Genomic DNA, 27090 nt, shown 5'->3' with positions numbered 1-27090 from the left:
ACGTGGACACCCGGGACCGTGGCGAGGTGGGCGCCGGGCGCGGAACTACAAGCCCCAGAATGCACGGCGCCCTCCGCACAGGCGCAGCGGGGACCCCCTCCACCCCCCCCCCCCCCACCCCCCCGCCCCCCAGCTCCGGGCCAGCCGGTCAGCGGCCAGCCTGCGGAGACCCGGGTCCCGCGCCGTAGCGGGGCTGGGGGCAGCGGCCGGGGCGGACCCGGCGGCGGCGCCCAGGGCGGCCCGGGCGTGGCCATGAGGGCTCCGCGGCTGCACGAGGAGTAGGCGGTGGAGCCCCCGGGAGGGAGCCGCGCGCGGGCCAGACGGCTCGAGAGGCTCCGCAGTGCCGCCGCCCGGGAGGCTCGGCGCGGGAGCCATGTAACCCTGCGGCGGGCTCCGGGCTGCTCCGTCCTCCCCAGCTCCGGGCTAGCGCACCAGCGGGGCCACGATGAAGAAGCAGTTCAACCGCATGCGCCAGCTGGCCAACCAGACAGTGGGCAGGTAGGTCACCCGCGGGCCGGGCGCGCGGCGGAGCTGTATCCCCCCGCGCGCGCAGGTAGGTGATGGAGCGGGCGCGCCGGCCCCCGCCGGTCCTCTCCTCTAGCTCCGGGCGCCGCTCGCGGGCGAGACCCCTCCTCCCCGAACTTCTCTCGGACCCCCGAGCCATTCTGGACCTCTGCCCGCCGCTCCGGGGCTCCGGTTGCCAAGCGCGAAGAATGACGCATCCTTTACCTGCGTCCCCAGCTGCCCCTTCACCTCGTCCTCCCTGCACACCGCCCCCCCTCCCCGGGACTCCCTTCTCCCTCTGGCACCAGAGCGTCGTGGAAACAGGTGTTCGCTCTGATCGTGCTGGAGGCCGCCGACCCGTGGTCGCTCTTCGAAGATGCATGCCCCTCCTCCTCCGAGTTCGGGGCTTCTCGGGGGGTCCGGCGGCGCGGGGAGGTGGGGCAGTGTTGGGCCTGGTGGGTCGGCTTGACAGAACTGAGCCTGCCCCTCCCGGGGCTCTGGCTGTGCGAGATGCTGAATCTCTTTTCCTGGCCGGGTTTGTCGATGTGTTAGGTGGCGGGGAGAGATCGGTAGGGGTGGGGGCCGCGGCAGGGAAGGTGCTGGTGGAATGGCGCGGCAGTCGCTCGGTCCTGAAACTGATTTCAGTTGGCGGGGGGGGGGGGGGGGGGGGGGGGGGGTTGGCAGGGGGGAAGAGGGGGGTGGCGGTGAAGGCTGCAGAGGAGGAGGCCCAACTCCTCTGGAAGATGAGATAAGCAGAAAGAAGATCACAGCCAGGTAGGGGAGGCCGGGGGCGGCGGTGGGGAACCCCGGCCCCAGAGTTGGAAAGAACCGGATCCTAGCGCAAGACCCCGCCGCCGGCTGTCATCACCAAAATGGGCTGCATCTGGGCTAGTGTCTCCTGGGGCCGCTGTGTGGGGTGCCGGCGTCTATTCTTGTTACATAAGGGTTCTGGTGGGTCTCTTCCCAAGCTCTGCACACAGACTGGTTAGTAGAGAGGGTTTTTCGTGAAACTTCTGTCCCTGGAGAGAAATTTCCGTTGCTTCTGTGCCCAAGGAATTTGGGTGTGCTGTCTTAAGGCCAACGAAAAGCAGAGAACCCAGTCTTGGGTGCAGTTCAAGTACGAGCTCAACACCTCGAGGGCCCTCCACTAGGTTTACCAAGAAACCGAATACCTTTATTGGGTGGGAAATGGAGCCCCAACTGGCATCTGGCCAGTCGGGAGTGGGGACCTCCCCGGGGGACACTGAACACCCTTGTAAGCACACTGCCCTAATTACGGTGGGCATTTGAGGGCAGGGGGGTGCCGGCAGCTTGTTAGGCTTCCAGATGGCTCCCAAGCAACCATGTCTAAAATGGACTTGGATACATTTTCCTTTTTCCCAAACACATGTGCTTTCACATTGGGGAGAATTTATGAATAGCAGAGTCAGATTAGCCCAGATTTCTGGCATGGTATTGCCACAGATAGAGCCTCACGTGGGCTGCTTTTCTGAATGTTGGATGTGGAAACCGTGTTTTCCTGTCTGGGTCATTTAGCAGATGATGGTCCAGTTGACCTGTCTTTAGTGAATGACTTCTGCATCACCCCAGGGACTGGCATGGATCTTCAGGTCTTCACACCAGACCAACCACGTGACCAGGGACCCATAACCTTAGACTTGGATCTCCCTTCTCACTTGGTCTTGAGGTTCCACTTCGGTCATCGAAGCAAAATGTTAGCAAGTTGTCATGCTTTCTTCCCAGTATCCCTAAAACATAGCTGTCTCTCTTCGGGACTTGTTTCAAAGTAGGAAGATTTACTACAAAACTTGGGCATAAAACATGATTTCCAGCCTCATCCATGGATGGAATGACCAAGGGAGAATGGAGGTTGGGTTTCAGAATAGGTACCAGGTGTTCTTACTGATTTAAAAGCATATTCTTGGAGCTCCAAGCAGCTGGTCACTAAGAGGTACTTTCCACTTGTTTATGGAGACACTGGTGGTTGCTGGCGTGTGGGTGAATTTTGACTCTTTATCAGGTAGCGTTGGGACCAGTCCACTATTGTGTTAATCACTAGTCTCTATCCATTTTGATGACGTTCTGAGTTTAGTGAACCTTTTAGGGCAAAAGCTAGTTTGTATTATTTTGCTGCTGAAAAGCCTCCAGTGGCCTTTCATTGAACTGAGCGCCCCAAATCTTTCCAGGGGCCTATAAGACCTGGCCAGACTTGACTCCCTTCTGGTCTTTTCATTCTCATTCTGTTCCGCCAACCCCTCCTCCTTTGTGCTCCATCGACAGCAGCCTTCCTTGCCCCAAACGCACCAAGCTCATTTCTATCTGGGGATCCCACTTTTCCTGCTTGCCTAAGGGTCTGCTCTTCCTGCATGCCTCTTCCTTTTCATCCAGGTCTTTGCTCAGAGACCTTTGAGAGGTCCCCCTCCCCTCTTCCCACTCCCCCCATCATCTTGTTCATTTTTGTCACAGCACTCATCACTCTTTGAAATGCTCTTCTTTTTCATTTTTTTGATTTCTTACAAGCACAAAACTGTAGAATGTACTGACTGCCATTGTATGCTCAGTGTGTATAGTGCAATGCCTTCTAGACCATTGGTCCTCAGTTCATGGTTATTTAATCCAGTTGACTGTGGGGTCCATGCAGGTAAGTAAAATGGGGCAATGTTCACTTTCTCTTGCGGAGAATGTACCAAGGCATGATCCTAATGCTGCTTCTTAATTTCTTGACTTGGTAGAAGCAGTGGGATTGGATGCTTGGCATTTAGGTGTGGGGTTGGTGGACCACCTATTGGTGATGCTTTAACAAGCCACTGGATGCTTGCCCTGTGTGTGTCTTTGAAAGGATGACATTCTTGTCTTTGAGGCAGGGCTAAGAGATGGGCTGGAGGGTGGTCCTAACTCTTGGCATCTCATCTGGCTTGCCTTCTGTAAGTTGTAGGTTCTGGACGTCTTCTGAATATAAAACTGCCAGGGATCAGATCCAGTCTCTTTAACAACGAGGAAATGTTCTACTTACACATACCTTATGGAGTTAGCAGTATTTTCTCTTGAAGTGAGTACTTCTCTGTAGAGAGGGTGCCAGCAACTGGGAAAAGTTTCAAGCCCACTGCAGTTAACTAGGAAAAGTGTCATCTCCTCCTTGGTTTGCTTCTCCCATCTGTGCACACATTCCTTCTCCTCTCCGTTCACTTCAGCCCATCTCTTGGGAAGCATCTCTTGACTTTCCGGACTGTACCACCAAGTGCCTCATGGTTCCAAGTAGCACTGGCTTTCGAGTGGGATGGATCTGGCTGGTTGGTTACTGACTACAGGATCTTGAGCTGGGCTCTGCTCCTTTGTTTCCTCATCTGCAAAATGGGCATAATAAGGGTTGTGCTGAGGTGATGTAATAGGGAGGGACCTTTTGTATTCTATGACAAGTTCATCACTAAAGGGATGTTGCCTGTAAGCTTAAATTACACATAATGGCCCATCTCTGGGAGTCATGCCTCCCAGGTCATGAGCATTAAGCCAAAATACCTTTGTTTAGCTTCCAGGAAACTTCCTGATCAGGCCCACCTGTGAATGACTGCAGGGAGGAAGAAATTAACACATCCCTTCTGGAGGCTAACCCAAACCAAGAAATGTTTGACTTTACTGTCCTTTTTTTTTTTTTTTTTTTTAAAGTATTAATGTAAAAGAAGCCTGAATTCTAACTCAGGTGAGATGGTTCTTTGGGACATGAGTCCACCATCTTCTTGGTTGGCTGGCTTTCCAAATAAAGGCACTATTCCTTGCTCCAACAGCTCCTCTCTTGATTTATTGGCCTCTTGTGTGGCAGCAGTACAAGCTTGGACTGAGTACCAGTGATGTGGTGATTGTGGCAATGAGGTCATGGGATTACCCCCAGAAAGCACCCAAAACCATGCTCAGCCAGGGCATGCTTCATAAACAGTAGCCACAAGTACCTTTGGGCAGACGCTATTCCTGGCTTGTATGCTCATGCTTTCGTCCATCCAGTAAATGCTTATTGGATGCCTGCTGTTTGCTGGGCTCTGTGCTGGTTCATGAACTGTTGCCATGCAGAGTAAACAAAACCCATTTCTCTTGTGTAGTGTAATTTTTATCTTGTCTCATTTACCTTTTCCAATAGTCTTTAAGCTCCTTGCAGGCAGAAACAGCTGTCCTCTAATGCCTGGCATATAGTCGGTTCTCCAAAATTCTTTGGCAATTGAATATATAAGTGAACGAGAGGTCCCGGTGTCATAGACAAGGATGCGAGAGGCTCCAGACACGGCCCCTCTCTCCTTTTGGGATGGTGATGGATGTACCGATGCATGACCACAGCTGTATTCCTGGGCTTTGGAAGGATAGAGCAGGAGTTAAGGGAGGAATCAGTTCATGCTGACTTAGGATACCGGGGTTTTTTTGCCTTCAGGAGAGTCTATCGGTTGCTGGGGTGTGAGGCACTCTGAAAGACATAGAGTATTTTTTCTGCAAATGGCATGTGGTTTGTGTTGGGTGGAAATAGAGCCTGAGCTGAGATTTAGAGACCTGCTAGGTGACCCAGAAAATAGAAGTAAAACTGGTCTTCCTGGTGGCTCAGACGGTAGAGAAGCTGCCTGCAGCGCAGGAAACTTGGGTTTGATCCCTGGATCAAGAAGATCCCCATGGAGAAGAGAATGGCTACCCACTCCAGTATTCTTGCCTGGAGAATTCCATGGACAGAGGAGCCTGGCAGGCTACAGTCCATGGGGTCACAAAAGTGTCAGACACGAATGAGAGACTAACACACTAGGTGACTGAGAAATTGGAAGTAAACCTGGCCCTTTGACTTGGTGAGGAGGAGGTTCCTTCAGTCTCCAGTGAGGGGTGGTGGACGGCATAGCAGCCCCTGCCCTAGATGTCTGTTAAGAGTTAAAGGGAGCCTGGCTTACATCGAGTACCCAGGAAATGGTTGGTGAGGCTCCTTGTGCCCATTCAGTCCTCTGAAAACACTGGCTCCGGAGTGTAAAGGACTTCTCAGATGCCCACAGCCACTGACCAGTGATGGCTGTCAATGGGCTCTGTGCTAAGTCGCATCAGTCATGTCCAACTCTTTGTGACCCCATGAACCATAGCTCACCAGGCTCCTCTGTCCATGGGATTCTCCAGGCAAGAATATTGGAGTGGGTTGCCATTTCTTTCTCCAGGGGATCTTCCTGATCCAGGAATCGAACCCCCGTCTCTTATGTCTCCTAAATTGGCAGGTGCCACCAGGGAAGCCCTCAGTGCTCGTGTGCAAAACAGGGTGACATTCAAGGGACTTGAGAGTAGACAAGGAGCTCTGGAAGTGTGGGAGGGACCAAGTCCGGTTGGGTTGGATTCTTTGGTTCTTAAAGCTCTGAGTTGGGGGAGTGGAAGGTCAAGTTTGGTCTGGACAGCCCCATCTTCCACTCCTAGACTGCTCCTTGAGCAGGCTTGGTTTCTGGTGCAGAGCCGGGTGGGCTGAGCATCACTGCTGCTGTGCAGCTCTCAGGATGCCACTGCTGCCACCAGGGGTACCCAGATAGATGCTGAGGATGCAACCATCAGGAGCACTGGTGCTGCAGACATCTTGGCTCAAACCAAAGCAGCCAAGACCAGTGAGGATCTTTTCCTTGAAGGTGTCTCTGAGACACTACTTTGCCCATCAGTAGGCCTCCTAAGAGCCGTGGCCCAGTTGATAGGGCATCACTGCTCTATAGGGAAGTGAACGTCACTGTTCTGATAGGGAAAAGTTGGAACCAACTCCAGATTAGTCATTGGACTCTTTTGCTCCTGCCTATATTTCCCCGTGTCTTTCTGTTACACAACAGGGCTGGGCACACCCAAACCTGTCCCCCAGGGAGCACTGTGCATGTTTGTAAGGTCTCAGAGTGATGTTTTTCATTAGTTTTATGGAAGCCTGTGTCAGGCCACCTGCTGCGGTGTGTGTGTGTGACAGAGAAACAGAATGTACTCACCAACAGATGAGCAGGCTAGCAGATCTGGAATGTATTCTCTGCTTGAGTCTTCCAGGCTCCTCGCTATGCAGACCTGCCAGCTTGCAGCCTCGGGCTGGGCTGCTCCCGGTTGTCAGGACTTCCTGCAGGACTCTCTTCTCCCAGACCTACAAGTCATTGCCAGGGAGCCATTCTTCTCACCAGCAGATAATGACTCCCCCTCCCATTGTCCATCCAGGGAAGAAATGTATCACGATGGGTGATAAGGACTGTTTCTCCTCTAGACAAAGTGAATCAGTAGCTGAGCAAAACAGTCATTCGGTTGAAGGTTGTTTCTTTTAGAGGGGATTAGTAAGGATCTCTTGATCTCTTTTAATAATAATCAAGAGATTCAAATGCTATATTGATAATGACAGCCTGTATTTCAAATGCTATATTGATGACAATGGGAAATAATACAATTAAGCCTCAACTCTGCATGGAGTTAGTGGTAGTTTGGAGAGAGGTGTGGGGAGACTGGGAGTGGGGGAGAGTTAGGGCTCTCCCGTTGGGTGATGACACACCTCTGCCTTTGGGAAGTGTGTGGCTGTCTAGCAATTTTAAACTCTCCTTTCTGTCCAGGAAGCAGATGTTTTTGCTTTCATTTTCCAACTTCAGAGTTTATTTTTAGGATAAATGTTTATTTTCCCACAGAATTCAATTTACTTTTTTTAAAACTTTCTTTTTGGTTGTGTAGATGATACTTGTTTATTGTAGAAAAGTTATAAACTTGTGGGTGGGCAAAAAGGCAAAAAAAAAAAAAAAATCATCAATCTTACTACCTGGAGCGACTTCATGGGTGGTGCAGTGGTTAAGACTCCCTACTTCCACTGCAGGGGACTCGGGTTCAATCCCTAGTCAGGAGCTTAGATCCTGCCTGCCATAAGGTATGGCCAGAAAACAAAACAGAAACCCCCCAAACTAGTAATCTCGCTACCTGGAGACCACAGTAATATTTTGGATATAGTCATCCAAGTTTTTAATAGGTATATTTCTATTCTTAAAGACATAGAGACCATTGGCTGTGTACTTTTTGCAACCTGTCTTTTCCCTCTTTGTGTTATATTTTGAGTATCATCCCATGTCAGTAGCTGTGTTTACAGCATGATTTTTCAAAGCTGTGTAATATTGCATTAGAGTCCACTGAGTTCCTTTGGTAATCATGTAGCAAGTATTTCCTATGGGTTTACTTTCCTAGGATGAAGTCTTAGAAATGGAATTTCTGGGCCAAAGAATAAGTGAGTTTTTAAGACTGTGTGAGTATATATTTCATGTATATGAATGGCACACACATTTTCTGTTTTCATCCTCAGAAGAATTGTTAATTTCTTCTCCCCAACTCCATCAGTAACTAATTTTATGACTTCGTTAATTACCTGAATAAAACCAAAACCTTTTTTCCTCTCAAATGTCTATAGTGAGGTTGAGCATTTTTTATGTCTGTTGGATGTTTGTGGCCTTTTCTGAGTTGCCTGCATGGGTCTTTGTCCCATTTCTTTGCAGTCTTGTTCATGACTATTTCTTATTGATTTCTTATTGATTTTAAGGTCATTGCTAATATATTACGTATATACACTTTGTCTTATGCCATGCACTCTCTCTGTAGTTTTCTCTGCCTTTGATATTTTGTTTTATGTCATTTTTAATATTTCATGACCTCAAGTCTATCACTTGATGGTTTGTGCTTTAAATGTTATGCTTTGGAACACTTTTCCCAGCCTGCCACCGCTGCCGCCAAGTCGCTTCAGTCGTGTCCGACTCTGTGCGACCCCATGGACTGCAGCCCACCAGGCTTCTCCGTCCATGGGATTCTCCAGGCAAGAACACTGGAGTGGGTTGCCATTTCCTTCTCCAGTGCGTGAAAGTGAAGTCACTCAGTCGTACATTAATATTGATACATTTTCATGACCATTTATATAATTTTACTTTGCCACCAGGTCTTTTATTTGTCAAATTCTGTGATTTTGGCATGCAATATCACACAGGTGTCACGTTTAGGTTTTGTTTCTAAACAGTTGTTGTTGTTCGGTTGCTAAGCTGTTTCTGACTCTTGGCGATGCCATGGACTGCAATACGCCAGGCTCCTCTGTCCTTCACTCTCTCCCAGATTTCATGTCCATTGAATCGGTGGTGCTGTCTAACCTTTCATCCTCTCTTGTCCTCTTTTCCTCCTGCTCTCAAGGTTTCCCAGCATCAGGGTCTTTTCCAATGAGTCAGCTCTCACAGTACTAGAGCTTCAGCAGCAGTCCTTCAATGAGTATTCATGGTTGATTTCCTTTAGGATGGACTGGTTTGATCTCCTTGCAGTCCAAGGGACTCTCAAGAGTCTTCCACAGCACCACAGTTCAAAATCATCAATTCTTTGGCACTGAGCAAGGATTTGAGGTGGGCTTTGCTGCCCAGGCGAGCAGGGGTGGATCCCATCCTTTGGGCAGGAGTGCAGTGGAGTTGGTCTGGGCCCCTCATCCTAGCTTCATCTGGGGCAACTCCTTGACTGGCTTGACAATTAGGACTCAACAGCTTTGCCCAAAGATCGTGTGCCTTAGTCACAGCTAATTACAAGTAGCTTCCTTATTTTAAAAAAAGTTGATTATATTCTTTTGGCTTTGCTCACTGGTTTATTTTTAGTATGTTTTAAAATGTATGCATTAAGTAGGGGGAAAATTGACAATTTTGCAGTATTTAGTATGATGAGAATTCTTTCTGTCTGGGAATGACATATTTATTCAAGTTTGTTTATGATCCTGTAATCTAGTTTTTGTCTACAAAGGTCCTGAATAATCTTGCTTTTATGTTTAGGTCATTTGTTATTGTCATTACTGTAGCCTTAATGGTTGGAGTCTTATGTTAAGTGGTATTTTCTTACTCTTTATTGTTGGAATGTAGGAAAGTGGTTGATTCTTGTATAATTATCTTAATCACCTTCATCCAGACTTTCCCATTGCTTATAAGTACTTTAGCAGAAACTGAGTGTATTGAGTTTTCCAAATAGTAATCATATTTTCTACAAATAGTAATTTTGTTTCTTCCTCTCCAGTATTCTACGTATCATATTTTCTTGTCTAATTGCATTGTCTAGGACTTATAGAACACTGTTAAACTGATGAATACATGGCGAAATGTGAACTTCTCCGTCTTATTATCTCTGGAAATGCATGATTGGTTTGAGAGACTTTGTTTTTTAATCATGTTACATGTTGCATAAATTTATTATTTTATTTTGAATTTTTCTGTGGCACTGAAGTTAAATTTGACTATATTGTTGTGGTCTTTAGAGGTAATCATGTATTTTTCTCCTTTAATTTGTTCCTGTATTCACTCAGTAATTTATGCCGTAGATATTTATGGAGCACTTACTATGTTCCAGGCATTGTTTTCTGCACTGGTGATATACCAGTGATAGTTCCTCTGCACATGAAGGCCTTGTGTTCTACATTCTTGAGCCTCAGCAGATTTTCTAGTATTGAGCTCTCCCTGCCTTCCTGCAGTTGATCTTATTTGACTATGTTTGCCAGTTATTTTTATACAATGCTAGATTTAGTTGTTTAGGGTTTGGGCATTCAGTATTCCTATGTGTTCTTTTGTTGCTAAGTCTTATCCAACTCTTTGTGACCCCAAGTACTGCAGGACTCCAGGCTCCTCTGTCTATGGGATTTCCCAGGCAAGAATACTGGAGTGGGCTGCTGTTTCCTCCTCTAGGACATCTTCCCAACCTAGGAATCAAACCCATGTCACCCGCATTGGCCAGTGGGTTCTTTACCACTGAGCCATAACATTGTTAAACAGACTGTTCACTTCTTTTCCTGTGCAATGGTGAAGTAAGGAATTACTTGTTCTTTGAAGGTTCAAAACAACCTTTCCAGGACAGTTTTTGGAGGTGGTTCTTTGGCAGCTTTCCCAGTTTCTTCAGTGATCACTGGGCTATTTATGTTTTCTATCTTTTCCTGAGTCATTTTAGTAACCTGTGTTATAGAAAAGCATTCATTTTTTTAATGATTTTAAAACTCAATAGAATCTATGAGTATATAGTCTACCCTCCTTTGTCAGCCAAATCTGCATTTCCCTCTTTTCATCTGGACTAACTTTGCCAGGGGTTTTCCTTCTTCCCATACCCCACATGCACCTCTGTGATGGTGGCGGATGTGACGAATCATATTGGTTCTTTGTGGAAGTCACACATGTCACTTCTGCTCACATCCAGTGGCTATAGCAAGTCACCTGCCCCACCCCAGCTGGAGCTGGGGCAGGGAAGAGCAGTCCTTCATGGACCCGGAAAAGGAGAGCCACAAAAGCCACAGCTCTGTCTCTTGTCACTCAGGACTGGGCAGTGTCTTTTATAGGCTTTATTTTTTTTTGACTCATGGCAGAAATACTTTGGCCATCTGATGTGAAGAGCTAACTCATTGGAAAAGACCCTGATGCTGGGAAAGATTGAGGGCAGGAGGAGAAGGGGGCAACAGAGGATGAGATGGTTGGATGGCATCACTGACTCAGTGGACATGAGTTTGAGCAAACCCCGGGAGATGGTGAAGGACAGGGAAGCCTGGCGTGCTGCAGTCCATGGGGTCGCAAAGACTGGGACATGACTTAGTGGTTGAACAATAACATCGTGGAAGCGTGGCTAGGAGTTGGGTGCCCTGCGTAGCTCCGTTTTGTGGAAGTAGCAGACTGAGACAGGAGCAGGCCATCAGAGCTGTGGCCTAAGCAGGCCACGTGCGGGCAAATGCTCCCCGCTCAGCTGCTCTCTCCTGAAGGTGGATCTCTGTAGCCTCTGGGTCCCTCCTGTTACTTCAGTTTAGGTGGTTCTGGAAATGCTAATGAACTGCTCTTGACATGAATAAAAATAACACTGTCACGTTCACTCAAGGTAATTGAGTGTCTTGTTGGTAGCCATCCACAAAGAGCATACTATGAACATCTGCCAATAGAAAATTCTTCATTTTGTTTCCTGACTGCAGTTTTGCCAGAAAGGATAAGGAGAGTGAGTGCCCTTTGAAAGTACTTTTGCTTTTTTAAAAGCTCTGTATTGGAAGAAAAGCAGTTTCTGTATCTGCAAAAGCCTCTACCAACTTCTACATGACAAACTGAGCAGGGACCTTTACAAAACGAATGCTATAGAAAAGCATTCTTTTTTATGATTTTAAAACTTAGTAGAACGTATGAGTATATACTCATATCTCGTTTGTCATATCAGGAAAATGAAAAGCGGACCGAACTTTTGTTATTTTGTCATTTGCTTATGGATACTGTTATGGAGCTTCCCTGGTGGCTCAAATGGTAAAGAATCTGCCTGCAATGCAGGATACACGGGTTCGATCCCTGGGATGGGAAGAACCCCTACAGGAGGAAATGGCAACCCACCCCAGTATTCTTGCCTGGAGAATCCTACGGACAGAGGAGCCTGGTGGGCTGTAAAGAGTTGGACACGACTGAAGTGACTTGGCGAGGCATAGATACTGCTGGGATTGCAGACACAAGCTTCGTGTGCATAGCTGCTCTTGGTCGTGTGTGTCCTGCGTCTTTCGGCAGACACTTGAATGCACTTTACAGACGTTCCTGTTTCATCTTCATGACTCTTCAGAATAGTTACTGAAGTAGCAGGAGGGGCCCTGAGGCTGCAGAGGTCCACCCTCAGGAGACACCTCCGGTGTTTGCACAAGTCTCCAAGCAGGTGAGCGTGTGATGCGTCTGGGTGCAGAGTTGGTAAGGAAAGGACAGCAGTTGAGATTTGCTCCTAGATTTGCTGGTTCTGACACTGATGTTCTTTATTGCTGTACTTTGAGTCTGGGCTTCCCTGGTGGCTCAGACGATAAAGAATCTGCCTGCAATGCAGGAGACCCGGGTTCAATCCCTGCATCAGGATGATCCCCTGGAGAATAAGTGGCTACCCACTCCAGTATTCTTGCTTGGAGAATTCCATGGACAGAGGAGCCTGGTTGGCTATAGTCCATGGGGTCACAAAGATTTGGACACAGCTGAGAGACTAACACTTTAACTTTTCACTTTGAGTCTGCAGGAGGGAAAAATTTGGAAAATGTTGAAATGTCTGACGTTAGTGGGATGACTAAATTCTGGCCCATCTATGCAGTTGTAACAATCTTAGCGTTTCCCTAACATTGAAAAAAATGTAATGACTTGGGAGAAATGTTTAAGATAAGGAAACAGGATACAGAAGGCATACAGAGTTGAGACTGTACAGTTTTTTTTTTTTTTTTGTAAAGAGTACATAGAACAGACTGGAAGGAAATCAGGAAAGCCTGGACAGTTCGGCATGCAGTGTTTATCTCTGGGTAGGATTAGAAGTGGTTTGGTTTCTTGCTGCTTGCACTTTCTAAAAATTTCCAAATTCTTTAAAAATAAACACACAAAAAAATCAAACCCTTTCAAAGTGGGCAAATGTAAAATGTAGCTGGAAGTTCTCATGTGATACTGTTAAGTTTGGGGCCCTGAAAGATCTGAATAGAAATGTTTGAAGTCCTTCTCAGCCTTGATTTTCAAACATGGGAAACATCTTATCTTCATACTCTGGAAGGGACCTGATGTCAGATCTCACTTTATAGAACAGAATAGTCATCTCTTAGGAAGTGATCGGCTAATAGCCTTTGCGTGTGGCTACTTTTGAAAGACACATTTTGAAACTTGGTCTGCATGACTAGGAGCTGAGGTCTGGTAGATCCTCGTGACCAGTTGGGGTTCTCTGGTTGAGGCAGTAGGAAGAGCTAATTTGAGCCAAAATGAAGCTTTGGAAAGGAGAAGTGCACCTGAGAAAATCAACGGAGTGACCAGGTGAAAGGGGCCACAGGACAGCCCTACAGAGGCCACCTTCGGAAGGGTTACTTCCCTGTAAATGGGCTTATTTACAAAACAGAAACAGACCCACAGACTTAGCAAACAAACCTAAGATTACCAAAAGGGAAAAAGGAGGGGTGGATAAGTTAGGGATTTGTGAGTAATGTATACACACTGCTACATTTAAAATAGGTAACCAGCAAAGATTTACTGTATCGTTTGGAGAACTGTCCTCAATATTTTGTGATAACCTATATGGGGAAAGAATCTGGAAAGTATATATATACACACACATATATAGGGCTTCCCAGGTGGCACTAGTGGTAAAGAACCCGCCTGCCAATGCAGAATTGACCCAGGGTTTGATCCCTGGGTTGGGGAGTTCCCCTGGAGGAGGGCATGGCAACCCACTCCACTATTCTTGCCTAGAGAATCCTGTGGAAGGAGGAGCCTAGAGGGCTACAGACCATGGAGTTCCAAAGAGTTGGACATGACTGAAGCGACTTAGCATGCACACACACACACATATATTAAACTATATAAATGTATAACTGAATCACTTTGCTGTATACCTGAAACTAACACAACATTGTAAATCAACTGTACTTCAATTAAAAAAAAAATTTTTTTTTAACGGGGTTAGTTCCCGGTTGTTTTCTGTCATTGGGCCACTCAGGATTCCACTGCAGAGGAGAGTCTGATTGGCTTGGTGTGGGTCATGTGACCTGGCCAACCCTTTGCGGAACGAGGAAGGGTAAGGAGTTGACAACATGTCCACACAGACCAAATGGGGAGAAGCAATTCCTGAAAGGAAAACCAGATGCTTCTGCCCAAAGGCTCAAGAAAGGACGATGGCCTTTAGTCCACTCAGGCGGTTGACTAGACTCTAATCAGTGACATCAAAGACCCGACCTAGGTCACTTCGCCAGGGAGCTGTGACCTTAGCAGTGACCTGGAGAGCTTGTTTCCTGGTATTCTGAGGTCATTCCTCACTCCTCCATGTCCAGTCAGTTCCTCCAAATTTCTCTCTGAATCATAATTTATATATGTTATTTCATTCCTGTATCTTTTTTAAAACTTTTTATTTTTGTATTGGAGTGTAGCCAATTAACAGTGTTGTGATAGTTTCTGGTGGACAGCAAAGGGACTCAGCTGTATGCATACATGTATCCGTTCTCCCCCCAAACTCCCCTCCCATCCAGGCTGCCACATAACATGGAGCAGAATTCCCCTTGCTATACAGTAGATCCTTGTTGGTCATCCATTTTAAACATGTACAGGAGCGTATACATGTCCATCCCAACATTCCTGATTGTTCCTTGTTGTCTGTGTCCCTACCGTTGCCTGCTGCAGCATCCTTTTTATGTGTATTCCTGCCTGGGATCTCTCCTCTCTGGCTTCCTGCAACACCGGAAAGATGATATTTTTGAGTACACGGACAGAAGAATGTCCTTCTCCTTCTTTATCAAATTTTGTTCTGTGGGAAAAAAATCCCCGGACTGTGAGGAATGTGGCACGCTGTCGATTCTTCTTAGAGACTTAAAATCTATATTTCTATTTAAGGTTCTCAAGTTCTGCAGTAAAGGAAACTGGATCACTTGTATCACCTAGAATGCTTTCATTACAGTGGCAGATGTCAGTTCAGAGACACTTAGTAAGGAGGCTTTGCTTCAGGTGAAGGTGTGCACACAGGTAGGGAGAGTCCAGGTGCCCTGAGCACAGGGTCCCTGTGTCTTTCTCACCATTTCTCTTTGCTTTGCCTTTGCCTGCATCTTGGCTTTCTTTCACGGTCAAAATACAGCTGGTAGCAGCAACTGAGATAGTTTCTTCATGCTTATGAACCCATGAGAGGACATGGGAGAGAGATGCTTGGGTCTGAATGTTTGTGTTCCCCCAAATTCATATTGAAATCCTGACCCTCAAGGTGGTGGTTTGGGAAGTAGGGCCTTTAGGAGTTAATGAGATCATGAAGACAGAGCGGCCATGAATGGGATTAGTGGCCTTATAAAGGCATCCCTGGAGGGATCCCTGATGATCCAGTAGTTAAGACTCTGAGTTTCCAATGCAAAGGACGCGGATTCGATCCCTGATCAGGGAGCTGAGATCCTACATGCAGTGTGGTGCAGCCAAAAAAGAATCCCCCGAAAGCTCCCTTGGCCCCTCCACTACATGAGGGCTCAAGGAGAAGACATTGTCATAAAGCAGATCAGCTGTCGCCTTGACCATGGACTTGCCAGTTTCTAGAACTGGGAGACATTTCTACTGATGTGAAGCGACTTGAATCCCTAAGGCATTCTGTTACAGCAGCCCCAAAATGACTCAGACAAGTGGAGCAGTCCCTAGAGTCCCAGTCATGGGATAAGTGTCCTCTCCTCTTACCTGCTGCTAAGTCACTTCAGTCATGTCCGACTCTGTGTGACCCCATAGATGGCAGCCCACCAGGCTCCCCTGTCCCTGGGATTCTCCAGGCAAGAACACTGGAGTGGGTTGCCATTTCCTTCTCCAATGCATGAAAGTGAAAAGTGAGAGTGAAGTCGCTCAGTCATGTCTGACTCTTAGAGACCCCATGGACTGCAGCCTACCAGGCTCCTCCATCCATGGGATTTTCCAGGCAAGAGTATTAGAGTAGGGTGCCATTGCCTTCTCCGCTAAGGCAGTTTATATGCATGCTCAGTCCTGTCTGACACTTTGTGACTGTAACCCACCAGAGTCCTCTGTTCATGGGATTTCCCAGGCATGAATACTGGAGTGGGTTGCCATTTCCTTCTCCAGGGGATCTTCCCCACCCAGAGATGGCACCCAGGTCTCCCTCATTGCAGGTGGATTCTTTAGGGAAGCCCAAGGATATTGGAGTGGGTTGCCCTTTCCTCCTCCAGGGAGTAAACCTGCATCTCCTGTATCTCCTGCACTGACAGGCAAATTCTTTTCCCTGAGCAGCCTGTGAAGCATATTTACATGTTTCCATTGACTTACCACGTGCCTGAGGGAGGAGGTGCCGTGGGCTGCTGGGTGCAAGCCTGCATCTTTGACTGGGTCCCTAGCAGGGGAGGCAGGATTGTGATGACTAGTGGCATGGAGACCCCTGGGAGTAGAGATGGAGTGCTCCATGGGGGAGGAATGGGTACTTGTCCAGAAGGGAGGAGGAAAAGGGCATCTGGGTAGACAGACTGCAGCTAGGTTGAACCCAGCATTTTGAGTGTGAAAACCAATTTTTCAGAGACCACCCATGCTTCAAACTAGAGTTTTTAGACTGTCGTTGAAAGTGTGGTTCAGAGAAGTTCAAGTCTTAACCTTAGTGATGTTTTCACCTTGAGTCAGAATGTTGTCGCTTCTCTTTGTCTCTGTCAGGGCCGTTCTTCCGTATTCCAGAGCTCTGGTTGGTATCGACATATGAAACACGGTGTACTGTGTCATCATGATAGTCCAGCTTGTAGTCTGTGGACCCCAGCGCCGTGTCTGGAATACAGAAGGGGCTCGGAAGCTGGGAGGCTCGTTCTCAGAGCTCAATTCGGATGCCGCCCCTACCTGTCTCTCCCCACGACCGTGTCTTGCTTTGTGCTTCCACACGCTCTGCTGCTTCTGTACCACTTCTCTCATCCTGCTCTGGTCTCCAGCTGCTGCCAGCTCTGTTTACCTCACTGGGTTGGGTGCTGCGCCTTTGCAGGGATCCAGGCTGATACCTCTGTGTCCGGAGCTGTCCCAGGTGCTGTGCAGACAGCAGGAGCAGGCGCTTCTGAAGAGGTGGCAGTGAGGCAGTGTGTAGTTTTCTAACAGGTGTCAGAATGGGTTTTTTGAGTCCTCTAAATTGAGGTTTTCCATGTTAAATATTTAGCTGGAGGCTTGTAGTCGTGCCTTCCTAATCGCCAGGATTTTACTCTGCAAGCAAAAAAATAGGACATGGCTTTAGAATTGGTCCCTACTAAGTATAATGTCTTTAATTTGTAAGTATGATTTTCCATAAGCCAGACCCAGGCCATTGTCATATTTGCAAAGAGGAAGGTGTAGTCGTGGAAATGTATTAGGTAAAGAAGTCATTCGTTAATAGATAACTATTGACCACCTACTGTTGTGGTAGGTGACAGGTGGGGGTCACAGGAAGCAGATATTGAGAGTAACACGAAGAGTGGTTATTAGGAAATGCTCTTAACATCAGCAGGTGTGGAAGAAGTGAATGGAAACAGGACTTGGCAGAAGGAGAAATGAGTCTGTGATGCAGTCCCAGGAAAGGTCTCAGCTGGTTCCCTGTTGGGTTGGTGTCTGGAGCTCGGATGTCTCTTCAGAGTCGTCCTTGGTTGGGAGGAAGGCATTAAGCCATTTTTTTATCTCTGTATTGATCAGTCGTCGGAATCGCACCTTTCATTGGAACACAGGGTGACTTTCAGCCCGAGCAGTGCCAGAGGGTAGACCGCTGAAGGTGGTCATCTGGCAGCGTTCCTGCGAGATGGGGCGCATAGCTTTCATTCCTGAAGGGGAGTCTGGTGTCTGCTGTACCGACCAGGTGGCCGGTCCTTTGCTAGAAACGTGCACGTGAGGAGAAGTGCACTTAAACCAGGACAGTGGCGTCTTGGGTGACAGGTCCGTCGTTCATGGCATCCTGAGAACATAATGGTGTTTGGATGGAGTGAGGTTTGGGAGGATGTCATGGAAGCTGAGACCTGAAGGACGAGGCATTTCTAGCAGGATGAGGGAGTAGAAATGCCAAGGGATGTAGAGTGTGGCACCGCAAGGAAGTCAAATAAATTCTCTGTGTTTGGAATGTCATTGGCAGTCAGGGTAAGGCTTAGACTGTCTAATTTACTGTCCAAAGTGGGACACTTCTGAGGCTGGTTGCATAATTCAGTGCCAGGGACGGTAGGGCAAAGCCTGGGCGCACGTCGTATGGATAGCCTACTTTTGCCATGACTCAGAGAATTTGGATTTTACACAAGGACCAGAGGTAAATTGCTCAGTAAATTACCAAATCACTGGACCTCTTTCCACACTTCTGGGGTCATGACAAGGGTTCCAGTGTTGGATTCCCACAGGTTTAGATATTGCCTCCGTCCCTTAACTATTTGCAAAATCTTAGGCACGTCACTTAGACTCGGTCAGCATCAATTATCTTATTTGCAAAATTGGTATATTAATAATTGCCATGATATTTTATGATGTTTTAAATGATAAAATATATTTTATGATATGAGAAAGTATGATATTTAAATGAATTAGTACACCCGCAGTACTTGAAATAGTTTCTGGGACAGTATAAGCCAGCAGTAAGCGTAAGATGCTGCTATTATTTTAACAGGGGAGGAGATTGGGTTTTAGGCTAATTACTCTGAATGCAGAATGGGAAACCAAATGGAGAGGGGAGCAAGCCTAGGGCAGAGGGACCAGTGAGGAGATGACACTATTGAACTCAGAGACTAGGTAAGTCATTCAAGCCAGGTGATGGCCACCTGGATCAGATCTGTGGTCATGAAGATGGAAGATGCAGAGAGATTAGAGGTAATTAAGTTGTTGACTTGGGGACCTTGGTAGAACTTGAGGGAGCAGCAGGAGATAAAGCTGCCCTGAGGTTTGGGATTAGGGCAAAGGGTGGGCAGTCCTGCCAGTCACTGAGAAACACAAGGGGAAGATGTTCCACTGGGCATCTGGGTCTGGAGCTCAGGAGGAGGTCTATTGGTGATGGAGTTAGGAGTCCTCAGCAGGTGGGTGGAATCGAAGCATTGAAGTGGAGGGTGGGGGGAGTGTTGCTAAGAAGAGAGGGCTGCAAAGGAATGTCCTGAGGAAACTCAGGAAATAATAGATGGTGTGGGGGTGAGGGGATTGCACTGGAGCCCCCATTTTAGCTCAGAGTTACAACAGAGAAAGCCTTGCTCCACCTACTGTGTCAGTTCTTATGGCTCCTGTAATCAGTTACCACACACCCAGGTGGGAGGGGGGTTTAAAATAACAGATTGTTGTTTTCTGACAGTTCTAAAGGTTACTGAGTCAAAATCCAGGGTGTAGGCAGGGCCATGCTCTCTCTGAAGGCTCCGGGGAGGATAGATCCCTTGCTGGGATGTAATGAAGAGGATCTCCTTTTCAGGGCTTCCCTGGTGGCCCACCGGTAAAGAACCTGCCTGCCAGTTCAGAAGACTTGGGTTCCATCCCTGGCTTGGGGAGATCCCCTGGAGAAGGAAGTGGCAACCTACTGCAGTATTCTTGTCTGGGAAATCCCGTGGACAGAGAAGCCTAGAGGGCTACAGTTATTGGGGTCACAAAAGAATTGAACATGACTTAGCGACTAAACCACTACCACCATCTCCTTTTCATCAGCTTCTGACAGGAAGCTTCAGAAGTCCCTGGAATTTCTTGAGTTAATACTTGTGCTTTCTTATGTTAATGAGGTGACCTTGGTGGGCCCCTAGATGACTTCAGGATGGGGGCTGGTCTCCAGAAAGACAAACCTTGTGATTGAAGGGTTGGAACATTGGGCGGGCACAACGTCTGGGGAGGAGAGAGGAGCTGGGTGCCCAGTGCTGTGGCCAGTGACTCAGTCCATCCTGTCTATGTGCTGAAACTCATGTATAATCTCTGGACAGTGGAGCTCAGTAGAGCTTCCTAGATGGGAACATATTGAGGTGCTGGGGGTGGGGCGCCTATTCCACGAGAAGAGGCCATGGAAACCCAGCATCTCCCCCCATCCCGCGCCTTGCTCTCTGTACGCCTCTCATCTGGTTGTTCCCAAGTTGTATCCTTCTTTATTGAGCTATAGTTGATTTACAATGTTGTGTGTTTAATTTCTGCTGTGCAGCAAAGTGGCTCAGTTATACACATGAATAATCTTTTTCGTGTTCTTTTCCATTATGGTTTATCCCAGGATATTGAATATGGTTCCCTGTGCTCTACAGTAGGACCTTGTTACTTATCCATCCTGTATGTAATAGTTTGCATCTGCTAATCCCAATTGAGTTGTTTCCATCATACATACACACAAAGCTGTAATCCTCAGAGGAACGCTTTCAGGGAGTTCTGCGAGTCATTCTAAGAAATGATCCCACCTAAGGGAGATGGGGGAAGCCCTGAATTTGCAGCCAGCTGGGCATCATGGGCAGCTTGGGGACACCCAAGACTGGGGCTGGCACCAGAAGTAGGGGAAATCTTGTGTAGCCCTCTGTCCTTAACTTCTGGAGTCTGCTCTGACTTTGGGTAGTTAGTGTCAGAATGCAGGACATCTGGTTGGTACCAGGGAGCAGTGTCAGAACTTTCTCTTAACTTCTGGTGTTGCCAGCAATCCTTGCTGTTATTAATACTTGGGTTGTAGACACAAGTATTAATAGAGATTAATCTAATCTCTACTGCTGTCATCGCATGGCATTATCACTGACTCTGTCTCATCTTCTTATAAGTACACCAGTCATATTGGGTTAAGGGTCCACCTATCCCAGCACATGTGATAGTGTGTGTTCAGTCATTTTTCACTCTTTTCTTGTAACTCTGTGTTTCTGTATGGGCTTCCCTAGTAGCTCAGCTGATAAAGAATCCACCTGCAATGCAGGAGACCCTGGTTCAATTTCTGGGTCTGGAAGATCTGCTTGGGAAGGGGTAAGCTACCCACTCGAGTATTCTTGGGCTTCCCTTGTGGCTCAGCTGGTAAAAAGAATCTGCCTGCAATGTTCAATCCCTGGGTTGGGAAGATCCTCTAGAGAAGGGAATGGCTACCCATTCCAGTATTCTGGGCTGGAGAATTCCATGGACTATATAGTCCACAGGGTCGCAAAGAGTCAGACACGACTGAGCAACTTTCACTTTCACCATGGACTGTAACCCACCAGGCTCCTCTGTCCATGAAATTTCCCAGACAAGAATACTGAAGTGGGTTGCCATTTCCTACTTCAGGGGATATTCCTGACCCAAGGATCAAACCCACATCTCTTGTGTCTCCTGCATTGGCAGACGGATTCTTTACCACTAGTGCCACCTAGGAAACCCATACCCCCAACATATCCTCCTCTTAAAGTGAATTACACATGCAAGAACCCTATTCCCAGCTAAGGCCACATTCTGACTGTAACTTCTGCAGGGGTAGGGGTGGGGTTGTTTGTGACACAGTTCAGTCAACAAAACCAATGAAACACATATTTATCCTTCAACAAGGATAAAAAGGTTTAACCATATTTTTGTGCCAAGCTTAGTGGTGGGGGCAGTGAGCCCAACGAAGATGATACGTCTAGATGAGTAGTGAGTTTCTCCAGCACCATTTATTAAAAAAACCTATCCTTTCCCTGTTTCATTGCAGTGTTCTCCTTGTCATAAATCAGTTGATAGTACATGTGGGTCTGGATTTGCCTGCTGGCCATAGTTTGCTGACCCTGCAGTAGGTTGTCATGGACTTCCTAGCTTGGGAGGGAGAGTGGTGGCACCACTTTGGGTACCTGGGTTCACACTTCTGGGCCTCAGGGAGTTCAACGCCAGTAGGTGTGTGGAGCTCCAGTAAAACCATTCTCTATTTAATAAACCATTACTGTTAATTATTCACGGAAAGAAACCAAAGTCTAGAATGCAAGCCATTTGCAAATCAGGATAGAATTGTCTCATCACTTTATGTCTTGAGCAGAAGTGATGAGAGCTGAAGAAAGTGATGAGAGCTGAAGGAAGTGATGAGAGCCGAAGGAAGTGATGAGAGCCGAACAAAGACAATTGTGTACAGCATTAGAGCCAGAGAAAAAGATATCTTAGATATTAAAATACTGTTTTCCTTGGCCACCCTTCTTGCCTGGTGACTCCATCTTTCTCTTCCCAAGGCACATCTGTGACTCAGAGGCTGGACTTAAGAAATGTTACATCTGTGAAAGAGACAATTGTTCTGCATGAGGTAATGTCAAAGCCAAGTAGAGGTGCTGGATCAATTGTGTTTTCTTAAAGTATCAGGAAGGCGGGTTACTGGGTAGACCTTTTTCCTGATCTGCTGTGCTGCATGGGTAGATTCTGCTTTCTAACTTCTTTCATCTGCATAGTCTCATAACTCAGAAATCTGCTGTGGTTCAATACCAACTTAGTGTAGACTCTAGTTATAAAGTAATGTTCTGTCTGGCACTCTTGACCCTGGAGATCAGCAGCAGCTTTGGTTCCTTGGGAGGGCATGACTGTCTTTATGATAATAGGAATCTTCAGAACTCCATGTTTCTTTAATACTTCCAATCAACTTGCAGACTACTGAACTCTCTTAAAGTGTTTCCCGGGGAGCTTTGTGCCTGCAACTGAGGCAGTACACTCTGCTGTCGTGGGTGACTCAACAAGGCCGGTTGGTACCTTATGAATTCTTTACTGTCCAACTTGAATGGGCCTGCCCCTCATGGCTCCCTCCAAATCCTTCTGTTGTCAGATCAGCTTCTTCTGTCCTTCTCTAAAACAAGAGTACTTCCTTTTTCTATTTTCCTCAAACTGCCTCCTCCCTAGCACTTTTACTAACGTCACCTTCTACTTCCTATAGAAAGCTGATGCTCTTATCAGATGAATGAGATGGCCTTTCCACTGTGAAAGTCAAGACTTCCTCTGTCTGTAGCTTCTCTACCTTCTCACCTGTTCCAACAGAGGAGGAATTCTTCTCATCTTCTTTCTGTCCTTCCATCTGTGCTTTGGGTCTCATCTCTAGAACTTTACTGTGTTATCAAATCTCCCTTCTTTCCCCAATATATTTAACTTTACTCTTTCAAATAGTTTGTTCCATCAACAATGAAGGTGTTCAATCCCTTCCATCTCAACCATAAAATTTCCCCTGGCATTCCCTCCAACACTGACTTCCCTCTCGTCTTTTAAAGCCAGACTTTGGGGAAAGATGCCTGTATTCACAGTCTCTGTTGGTTTGCCTCCTCTTTTTTGGTAAGTATAAATTTTTTACTGAAGTATAGGTGATTTACAGTGTTGTACCAGTCTCTGATGTACAGCTAAGTGACTGTTACACACACATATACATTTTCACGTTGTTTTCCATCATGGTTTATCCCAGGATATTGAATATAGTTCCCTATGCTATAGTGTAGGACCTTCTTTATCCACCCTATATATAATAGTTCGCATCTGCTAATTGAAAACTCCCAGTTCACCTTCTTACACCCCCTTCCCCCTCAGCAACCACAAGCCTGTTCTCTGTATGTCTGTGAGTCTGTCGCTATTTCATAGATAGGTGCATTTGTGGCATATTTTAAATTCCACACATAAGTAATATCATATGGTATTTGTCTTTCTCTGACTTACTTCACTCAGTACGATCATTTCTGGGTCCATCTATGATGCTGCAAATGTCTCTGCCCGCTCTTGACTGTGTATCCCTCTGCCTGGCCTCTGGTCCTGTTCCTTACCCACATCCCTCTGCCTGAACTCAATGAGGTACCAGAAAGGCACCAGACTCCATATGGCTAAATCCACTGACATCTCTGAGTCTTTATTTACTCTTTAACCTTTCAGCAGCCTTGGTTGATCGCTTTTCCCTGAAGTGCTTTTTTTCTCTCCCTTGGCTTCAGTGATACGATATTGTGCTGTGATTCTTCCTGTTTTTCTGGCCATTCCTTATCTGTCTCCATTGCAGGAAATAATGGATTTCCTCGTGGATTCTATGGTCTTTCCCTATGCAATTTCCTTCATATCCTTGGCTTCTGTGACCACTCTCTGCAGATAACTGAGTTCTCGTAAGCCGTCTTGGAGCTGCCAGTGGTGAAGCCCCAGGTCCTTAATGCACTGTGAAGTTTGAAGTTTTGGTGAAGGAATAATACAGTTTTATTGACATTTTTAAAAGATTGGTCTTCCTGATGTGTGCAGAATACTTAGTAGAGAGACAAGTGGAAGCAGGGAAACCTTTTAGGAAGCTAATATCCAGAAATGAGGCCATGGGGGCCTCATGTGTTCAGACGTGCCTTAAACACAACCTCTCTAAGGCCTATTTCATGGTCTTCTTCCCAGGCTTCCCTACTGTCATGTCTGTCATCACCATCCACCCAGTTGGCTGGGTTAGAGACATTGACCACACCTGTTTTGGTCTGTTCCAGCTACTAAAACAAAATACCATGGACTGGAGCTCTTAACAACAATAGACATTTACTTCTCATAGTTGTGGAGAGTGGAAGTCCAAGATCAAGATAGTAGCATGGTCTGGTTCTGGTAAAATCTCTTTTCCTTTTCCTGGCTGGCACCTTCTTGCTGTGTCCTTACATTGTGGAAGGAGCTCAGGGGTCTCTCTGGAGCTTCTTTTATAAGAACATTTATGTCGGGCATGGAGGCACTACTCTCATGACCAAATCAGTTTCCAAAGATTTCATCCCCTGATACTATCATCATCTCTGAGAGTGAGGATTTAAACATTGAATTTTAGAGGTCAGTTCAGTTCAGGCACTTAGTCGTGTCTGACTCTTTGTGACCCCATGGGCTGCAGCACACCAGGCCTCCCTGTCTGTCACCAATTCCCAGAGCTTGCTCAAACTCATGTCCATTGAGTCAGTGATGCCATCCAACCATCTCATCCTCCGTTGTCCCCTTCTCCTCCTGCCTTCAATCTTTCTCAGCATCAGGGTCTTTTCCAATGAGTCAGTTCTTTGCATCAGGTGGCCAAAGTACTGGAGTTTCAGCTTTAGCATCATTCCTTCCAAAGAACACCCAGGACTGATCTCTTTTAGGATGGACTGGTTGGATCTCCTTGCAGTCCAAGGGACTCTCAAGAGTCTTCTCCAACACCACAGTTCAAAAGCATCACTTCTTCGGTGCTCAGCTTTCTTCACAGTCCAACTCTCACATCCATACATGACCACTGGAAAAACCATAGCCTTGACTAGATGGACCTTTGTTGGCAAAGTAATGTCTCTGCTTTTAAATATGCTATCTAGGTTGGTCATAACTTTCCTTCCAAGGAGTAAGCGTCTTTTAATTTCATGGCTGCAGTCACCATCTGCAGTGATTTTGGAGCCCAGAAAAATAAAGTCTGACACTGTTTCCACTGTTTCCCCATCTATTTCCCATGAAGTGATGGGACCAGATGCCATGATCTTCGTTTTCTGAATGTTGAGCTTTTTTTTTTTTTTTGAATGTTGAGTTTTAAGCCAACTTTTTCACTCTCCTCTTTCACTTTCATCAAGAGGCTTTTTAGTTCCTCTTCACTTTCTTCTATAAGGGTGGTGTCATCTGCATATCTGAGGTTATTCATATTTCTCCTGGCAATCTTGATTCTAGCTTGTGCTTCCTCTAGCCCAGTGTTTCTCATGATGTACTCTGCATATAAGTTAAATAAACAGGGTGACAATATACAGCCTTGACATACTCCTTTTCCTATTTGGAACCAGTCTGTTGTTCCATGTCCAGTTCTAACTGTTGTCTCCTGACCTGCATACAGATTTCTCAAGAGGCAGGTCATGGGGTCTGGTATTCCTATCTCTTTCAGTATTTTCCACAGTTTATTGTGATCCACACAGTCAAAGGCTTTAGCATAGTCAAGAAAGCAGAAATAGATGTTTTTCTGGAACTCTCTTGCTTTTTTGATGATCCAGTGGATGTTGGCAATTTGATCTCTGGTTCCTCTGCCTTTTCTTAAACCAGCTTGAACATCTCAAAGTTCACAGTTCACGATTGCTGAAGCCTGGCTTGGAGAATTTTGAGCATTACTTTACTAGCGTGTGAGATGAGTGCAATTATGCAGTAGTTTGAGCAGTGATTTTGGAGCCCCCCAAAATAAAGTCTCTCACTATTTCCATTGTTTCCCCATCTGTTTGCCATGAAATGATGGGACCAGATGCCATGATCTTAGTTTTCGGAATGTTGAGTTTTAAGCCAAAAGTTTCTGAATGTTGAGTTTAAGCCCTCTTCCAATAACACAAGAGAAGACTCTAAACATGGACATCACCAGATGGTCAATATTGAAATCAGATTGATTATATTATTTGCAGCCGAAGATGGAGAAGCTTTATACAATCAGCAAAAACAAGACCAGGATCTGACTGTGGCTCAGATCATGAACTCCTTACTGCAAAATTCAGACTTAAATTGAAGAAAGTAGGGAAAACCACTAGACCATTCAGGTATGACCTAAATCAAATCCCTTCCGATTATACAGTGAAAGTGGCAAATAGATTCAAGGTATTAGATTTGATAGAGTGCCTGAAGAACTATGGATGGAGGTTTGTGACATTGTACAAGAGGCAGGGATCAAGACCACCCCCAAGAAAAAGAAATGCACAAAGGCAAAATGGTTGTCTGAGGAGGCCTTCCAGATAGCTGAGAAAAGAGAAGCCAAAGGTAAAAGAGAAAAGGAAAGATATATCCATTTGAATGTAGAGTTCAAAAGAATAGCAAGGAGATATAAGAAAGCCTTCCTCAGTGATCACTTTAGGGGTCAGTCAATTCAGTCGCTCAGTCATGTCTGACTATTTGCGACCCCATAAACTGCAGCACGCCAGGCTTCCCTGTCCATTGCCAACTCCCGGAGTCCACCCAAACCCATGTCCATTGAGTTGGTGATGCCATCCAACCATCTAATCCTCTATTGTCCCCTTCTCCTCCTGCCCTCAATCTTTCCCAGGGTCTTTTCAAATGAGTCAGCTCTTTGCATCAGGTGGCCAAATATTGGAGTTTCAGCTTCAACATCAGTCCTTCCAATGAACACCCAGGACTGATCTCTTTTAGGATGGACTGGTTGGATCTCCTTGCAGTCCAAGGGACTCTCAAGAGTCTTCTCCAACACCACAGTTCAAAAGCATCAATTCTTTGGCGCTCAGCTTTCTTCACAGTCCAACTCTCACATCAATACATGACCACTGGAAAACCCATAGCCTTGACTAGACGGACCTTTTTGACAAAGTAGCGTCTGCTTTTG

The 27090-nt window shown here is 46.5% G+C and overlaps 1 protein-coding gene across 9 annotated transcripts in view; it reads left to right on the top strand.

The window, feature by feature from the left end:
- The window catches only part of ARHGAP44 (Rho GTPase activating protein 44), a 130768-nt gene that overhangs the window by 10395 nt on the left and 93283 nt on the right, over nucleotides 1-27090 (top strand). For 5 of the 9 annotated variants that reach the window (XM_086355532.1, XM_086355524.1, XM_086355530.1 and 2 more), the window contains exon 1: nucleotides 249-498. The exons of 1 other annotated variant lie outside the window; for it this stretch is intronic. In XM_086355532.1, the coding sequence (XP_086211658.1) occupies nucleotides 446-498 (53 nt within the window). In that variant the 5' untranslated portion in view covers nucleotides 249-445. Of the gene's footprint in view, nucleotides 1-248; nucleotides 499-22039; nucleotides 22111-27090 lie in introns of those variants that run through there. 3 more of the 9 variants (XM_086355525.1, XM_086355527.1, XM_086355528.1) reach the window with 2 other exon arrangements.

Source organism: Bos grunniens, chromosome 19 (assembly GCF_055505025.1).
Source record: "Bos grunniens cultivar Pamir isolate PY7600 chromosome 19, Bosgru_T2T1.0, whole genome shotgun sequence".
NCBI lineage: Eukaryota > Metazoa > Chordata > Mammalia > Artiodactyla > Bovidae > Bos > Bos grunniens.
Note: the sequence above shows the minus strand (reverse complement) of the source record. Positions and strands in the feature narration are given on the sequence as shown.